Here is a 7,528-nt window from a genome sequence, read left to right on the forward strand (position 1 = left end):
GACGAGCGGCGGTTGGACAAATCACAATCTGTGGTCTAGTTTGATGCCTTTCCATCTCCCTGGAAAGGCCTTAACCTCTTAATGCATTTGTGTTTTGTTTTTATTATTCTTCTAATAAAGTTTTACTGGTTTTGAACCAAATGCCCGGGTGGCTGTGGGAGTGAGATCTTTATAAAGAGTAGGACTGACTGGTAGAGTGGAGCGCCGCTCTGCTCACGATGGATGGATGGGTGGCTTATTGGCTTTGTGAGGCTATCAAACAGCCTGTTAAATGTAAAATGCCAGTGATATGGATAGACTTGTCTAATTATAAAATGTTATAAAACTATTACATGTTAACTGTAAGCATAATGAGGTCGAGTTAATCGAATAAAGTATTATAGTTTCAGCATAGGCTAGTAATCATCATTAACCTCAACAACCATCAATGAAATAAATTGCTCAGTGATGTCATAAAAGTTGCGTATTATATTAATGGGAGATTATTAACAGGTAAAAACACTGTTGTTATTATGTAATAACAAGCTAAATTCAGGCTTCTGAACTGTTCACAGCCCTCCTCTGAGACACAGAGTGAGTAGACAGAAATGGGGCCATCTTATAATGAGCAATAGTGAGGACCAATTTTGAAGAATTTGAATTTGAAGATAGGTTGAAAATGAGTGAAGTAGTCCTTTAACATTAGCAGGAAACTGTGATATATAGCCATGCCTACCTAGTTTACTGCATTACGGTTATTATTAGTAGGCTATAGGCTTCATCCAGCTCTGTATTTAACTGACACTGACAACTAAATGTTATTGTCAAAACAAAACACTTCTAATAAGGAAAAAACATATAGGCATTAGGCAACCCTGGTCCTTTGTTTGGTTCTTCTTTGCTATTGATGAGTCTGACTTGGTTTCTGCATACATGGGTGAGACAAACTACACATTGGTAAGACAAGCCAACTTCTTATTAGAATTACTTAATAGAGGAGTGAGTGCCCCCATGTGGATGTATTGCATTACTGCTAAGAGAAATGCATTTTTCAAGACGAGTTAAATCTAGGCCAAAATATAATTATGCGTCATGGGGCATCCCTGACGTGCCAATTTAACAGTCCCTATCCGACACCAACAAGACTGTGATGAGCTAAGTACTTTCAGTGAGGTTATAGGCTACTGTAAGTTTACAGCTAACTTTACAATAAGAGATTTGACACAATAAAAGAGCTGTGTAAGCAAAGGCCTACTAACACTCACCTCATGGTTTGAGTATGCCTACTTTATTCCTGCTTTAGATAAAGAAGTGCTCATCTGGCTGTGTCTCTCCATGTGTTTATTTTATTGTAGTTTCATGTTTCATGGTCCTCAGCCCTGTGTAGTACTCACTACACTCAAAACCTACAATAAATGATAGATCATAGGTCAGCTCATTTAAATTTTGTGTACGTGATGTCATGATATTAAGTAGAGATTTGATTTAGTACAATTAAAGTCAGTAACAAATACATGTATAATGGAATAAAAGAATAACATAAGTGCAAGGAAGAGGCAAGAACCCCAGAAGGGCGTATACGAGGACACTACCTAAAAAAATCTATCTAAAAAAGATAATATGGGAATAAATCATAAAAAAACACATTATGTTTTCGACTTTAATTCCATAAAGGAAGTCATTGGCTGTTTGATCCGGCTGAAACCTCTCCTACATATGGAGTCATACGTCATACATGACTGACGTTTACAGACTGAGCTCCACATGGAAGCCATGTCATTATGGAGCTTCTTAAGTTGCAACTCACAGTCAGTATGACGCCTCCCATATGGATGTGTCCATCCTGATCGACAGCGCTGCCTTTCACCATGCTCTTCACCACCACACCAGCACTATACTCTGAGGAAGAGAACATGCAAGCTGTGTCAGTTGGCATAAACCAAAATAAACACAAAATCATTATTGACATGTAACTAAATAATGGTGACCTGGACTATCAGTACTTCTGATTCTCAGAAGGCCCAGTCAACTATAGCATAGCATCCCTTAGGAATAATTATTCAAATTAGGCTCCAGTGAGACTTGAACTAGCAAACCCTGTTTTTTTAGAGGACCAGTGCTCTACACCCTCCACTACGGAGCCTAATTTGAACCTTTTTGTCACTTACTCAACGAGCATTCCCACATATGTACAGTTATGGGTTAAATACATGAACCCTAGCTTCCCTATTCTGGTGCAAATATTCAGTGAAAACTATTTTGGGCAAAGAGATATGGTGTTGAAGGAACAAAGGTATTGTACCCATGGTTGCAGTGGTTAAGTGACTTGCTCAAGGACACTTCATCACATAGCCTGAGCAAAGCAGGGACCTGCTGATTCTCAGAGGGTCTGTTTACCCAGCCGGCAAAGAAATAAATGATCACATTAGGCCCTAGTGAGAATTGAACTCACGACCCCTGGTTTACAAGACCAGTGCTCTAACCCCTGAGCTATGGAGCCTGTTTTGACACCATAAGTACAGAGGTGTTTCCTAAACCTATTCTACCATTGGCTCATTTCTCCTGCCCAAATCCGTAGTACAACATTTGTGACTTTACTGAGACAGAGACCGAAAAGTAAGTGACATTTAGAAGATTAGATTAGAACATTTACTTTACACCTGTGCGCATTCTAAACGCTCTCACATGAGTCCCCCTTACCTTTACTTAGTTTTGGTCTGATTTACCATGTTATGGTATCACTTGGTTTGTTATTATGGTATTCTCTTATAATCTCATCCTGCTCTTGCAGTGTTCAGACGGAGGAGGTGGAGCTGTGATATGTGAACAGAGACACTGCTTCGAGCTTGTGTGTGTGTGTGTGTGTGTGTGTGTGTGTGTGTGTGTGTGTGTGTGTGTGTGTGTGTGTGTGTGTGTGGGGGGGGGGGTGTGTGGGGGTGTGTGTGTGTGTGAACAGCTCTTAAACTGTTCTTGCATGGATTGAGTAGGATTAAGTGATGAATTTAGTGCCTTCTGTATTTGATGGAAAATGTACCATGGGTAGTGCGATAGTGGAGAGGGTAAAGTATTGTAACCAGTATTTATAGTTTATTTTATTTTATTTCATTTCTTTATATTTATTAAAGTTGGTTCCTACCTTTCCTTTATTTAAAGCGACTTTGGGTGCTTAGAAAAGCGCTATATAAATCTGAGCTATTATTATTATTATTTACTGGCCCAATCAAGTAAATCAAGCGGTATTATAAAGTAAGTAGACATTTATGATTGACATGCCACACCTTTTCCTGATGACATCAAGCGATCTAGACCAGTGCTTCTCAGTTAATTAAAAATCCTCTGATGCATAAACTTGGACACGTCATCAGTGTTGTTACCTGGAGTCACTGGGTGTTTCACCCTCCTCCAGGCGACCCGACCGAGGCTGATCAGACCCCGGCCTGTGTCCAAGTAATCTCTCAAGAACAGATTCTGCACTGCGTGAGAATCTGTCGTGAAGGCTCGTCGTAACATGTACACACTGGGCTACAAGTGGGCGTGCCTTCAGATCAGGAAGCAGGCCGCGCTTTACCCAATCAAATGTAGTGGGCGGGATTCACATGTCCGTCGATCTTTCCCCCTCGAAACAAACCGAAACTAATTTAACAATAGCGTCCGCGGAGCAGACAAAACCACGGAAATATATTCACATTTTAACTTACTCTTTCATCATAGAAACAAGTGGGCTTATAACCAAAACGATCCATGTTCTCTGGGAGAAGTGGTGTTAGTGTTCCGTGTAGAAATATTGTTAGTGGGAATGAAAACACAAGCGCACCAACCGGAAGTGACGCGGCATAGGCATACACAAACACCGGTCTCCTTGCGCTCTGGCTCTACGTTTTCTTCCCCCCAGAGCCAACAGACATAGAACAAACAGCAGAGGGCGCTGTTTTTCATTTTCAGTTGGCGATGGGTTCCCAGATTGGTGTCCAAGTGACATACTACTGCCCCCACAGTCTCTTGTGGGTTAGAGACAGTGCTAATTAGGGGTTTGGGTTGGCCTGGCACTAGCCAAACCGACGACCCGGATCCACTCACACGTGGAACGTGTGTGAGTGAATCCACAGCATAAGTCCGGCCAATGCCAGGCCAGGTTAGGTGAGATGTTGCAGCAGGTGTTGGCAACACTAGGAGGCTGTAAGCACTGTGGGTTGCCACAAACCTTTTAATTTCAAGGACCCACAGTTTGGTGTGCAATATAGGCCATGGACCCCAGTTAGAATGAACTAAGAGGCATATTGTGTCAATTTAACAATTGCCTCATGTTTTATGCCTAATGTCAATCTAACTGACATATTAAGTAAAAGTTGTTGTGATGTTGTTGTTGTTGTTGTTGTTGTTGTTTTTACTATTGTACAATTAAGCTGACGAATCTGACAAAGTAGTGAGAAATCTACAGACAAAAAACTAAACTAAACTATCCAAAACGGTAACAGGATAGATGGGCACTAGGGACATCTGGGCACATGGAATATTGGCTATTTTGTCCAAAATGTTAAAAAAAAAGAGTAAAGTAAAGTATATATGATTAGAACATACAGAAGTTGAAGGATAAAATTAAGTCTGATAATGATGCCAGGATTGATATCCTGTATCCTGTAAACTGTTTAAAACTAAGTAACGTTTTAGTTGTTTTTGTTATCGGCAGGCCCCAATTCAGATTAGGCCTATCAGAAAACACATACATAAATTTAATTGACTAAATTTAAAGGCTATGGCGTCTTTAATAACAAACTTGACAAGTTGACATCATTATACCTCTATGGTTGACATGCTTGATATCCATAGGCCCCCTGAGCTAGCTTAGTTAGCTACCTAGCTAACGTTAGCCTACCTAGTTAACATGTTTCAATAGGTTGATTTAGAGGAACTGTTATTTATGTCCATAGTAATGGCTTTATAAACATCATTACCTGATATTCTTCTTTATTGCTGCCAATTGTTGCTTCAACAAAATTAATTTAAAGCTCCATATTCGGTCTTTGCAGCATGCAGGCAACATGAGCCGTGTTTTATCATGTTAATTAAACAGCATCGTTGTTTGTTGTTGTTAAAAGAATATATATCCGTTTATCGGCACATGAAGTTTGGATGTGGGACGGATCCAGACCAGTGTTGCCATGTTTAGTGAGAGAAATAAGCAACCAGGTCTATGAAAACAAGACCAAAAGAAGCATCTTAGGCCACATGAGAACTTTAAACATATACGGATTTATACAAGCTCACAAAGCGTCGCAATGCGACGCTTTGGTTAAAGAAGCGCTTCTTTGGCAAATCAAAGAGTCCAAGTGATGCTTCAAACATCATCAGGCATGCTGCTGGAAGGAGAGAGAAGGTTGCTGTAGAAAATGTACAGTAAGTACACTATGTGACATGCTTACTGTGTCTCTTATCAGCACTATGAAAGCACTGTTGAGGGTTAGCCCCATTTACGTTTGCTGGTGGCGATTGGTTGAAATTTTCCCGCACATTTACCACTTTACATGTTTCTTACCCCTTTCTGCACATCGTATCCAAAAAGTTAAGGTTTTCTGAAATGCTCTCAGATGTTTGAAATTTTAACGTACCATAAAATCTATCCAACGAGTTGAAAAAAAGCGTTTAATTCGCCTCTCTCCTCAGACGGTTACATGTTTTTAAGACATTGCGCAAGAGTTGCGCCCGTAGAGATAACATTACTGATTCCCCTACTGGTCAAATGTTGAATTGCATCTTCTAATGCATAATATTATGGAACCGGCTAAGGAGAGAAGCGATTTAAACGCTTTTTTTTAACTCGTTGGATAGATTGTATAGTACGTTAAAATTTCAAACATCTGTGAGCATTTCTTTTTGGATACGATGTGCAGAAAGGGGTAAGAAACATGTAAAGTGGTAAATGTGCGGAAATTTTTCAACCAAACGGCACCGGCAAACGTGGAACCTCATCTCAGCGGAGGGAGAGGTTCCGATTGGAGCTATGTTGAGGGTGTATAGTGTTGTATATTTTATTAATTATCAATGGTGTTTCTTTGAGTGTGATGTTTTACTCTGCTGTATCTACAGTACTTTTCTTGCCCTTTAACATCATCTTAAGCTGCTGTGCTGCCTTTGGCGACTGAATTTCCCTTGCAGGATTAATAAAGGTCTCATCTTATCTTCTCTTACTGTGTTCAGGTCCAGGCTCCACTCACAAGAAATGACAATTAAGGACATTAAGGAAGTGAGGAAGAGCACAATGCCCTTGGTCGACAGTTTGAGGACTAAGATAGCAGCCATGGAGAAAGACAAGGAGATGGGAAAGTTCCAGCTCCTGGTCATGGCAAGAAGGTTGGTTGAAGAGGACAAAGATGCTAGCCTTATCGAGGAAGAGGCCAACCTACCTATACATTGCAAACCTCAAGGGACAGTTGAGGACGGAGAAGGAGAAATGGGGCGAGGAGAGACTCCAACTAATCAGAGAAGAGGAGGAGGCTTTGTCACATGTTTCTCTCTGCTGAGCAGCAGAAGAATAATGAAGACAATGGCACTGATACCATGATGAACAACAATGACAAGGACTTTGAGGGCAAAGAACAGGAGCGATAGACCATGCAGCATCAGCACCAACTGCATGGTGCTCTGTACAACTTTAGAACTGCATAAGGTCTAAATTTTGACCTGATGGTTGTTGATGGTTGTTGCTTTCAACTTGCAGAAAGACTACCTGTCTCTTGTTCAATGAAATTAAGTTATTGTGTTTTTTGTTTTGTTTTATCATTACTCTAGTGAATTATTAATGAATCTATTTAGATTTTTTAATAAAATCAATGATGTATATAACTTGTAAATATTTAATAAATACCTTGATAAATCATCAACAATAAAAAAATGGGTCTGTTTGTATCTTATTATGATACTCATTGTTTTCAAGTGTTATATGAGAGAAAAGGTGCAGTAGAATAGCTAGTTATTTAGAATTATGTTGGTGATCTTTATAAACCGTACACTCAAACGCTGAAATAATGCCATATGTAAACAGTGAAACACAGTACAGTTAAACACATACACGCATGCACAAGCACAACACAACCATTATTTATGGTTTACCATTTTATTTACTGCGGTATTCCACAGTTGTTTGTGTTCTGCATAATATGTAGAATGTTATGTTTTCTTTAATCACACTCTAGGATGAAAAACTGCTGTATATTATAAATGAGATTTTATCTCACATTTCTAGCTGTTACAGTCAACACATCTTTTAAACTTTTAAAGGTTTTATACAGTTCAACTTTACTGGCACATCACAGGTTTGCAGGTGTCAAAAAAAGTGGTACAAGCTCTGTCGTAAGTTTCAAGACAAATGGAATGAGATAAAGGAACAGAAAAACAGGTCACATAAGGTGTGTGATTAAAATAGCACTGGGATGGATAAGGCAGTAAAAATATCAGCATATATAATGACAGAAATGTACATAAGGTGGCTGGTTTAAGGAAACATCTATCAATTGTGGCAGTTAAAGGTAGCAGATTATAACAATGGTGACAG

The 7,528-nt window shown here is 39.5% G+C and overlaps 1 protein-coding gene across 1 annotated transcript in view; it reads left to right on the forward strand.

Annotated features, from left to right (window-relative positions):
- The window catches only part of tyrp1b (tyrosinase-related protein 1b), a 7,812-nt gene extending 7,682 nt beyond the window's left edge, over positions 1–130 (forward strand). Inside the window, exon 9 of the mRNA XM_080448958.1 lies at positions 1–130. This exon is cut by the window's left edge and continues 167 nt beyond it. Coding sequence (XP_080305084.1) covers positions 1–39 — 39 coding nt within the window. The 3' untranslated portion in view covers positions 40–130.
- Positions 131–7,528: the final 7,398 nt, after the last annotated feature.

Source organism: Gymnoscopelus braueri, assembly GCF_963280865.1.
Source record: "Gymnoscopelus braueri genome assembly, chromosome: 2".
Classification (NCBI taxonomy): domain Eukaryota; kingdom Metazoa; phylum Chordata; class Actinopteri; order Myctophiformes; family Myctophidae; genus Gymnoscopelus; species Gymnoscopelus braueri.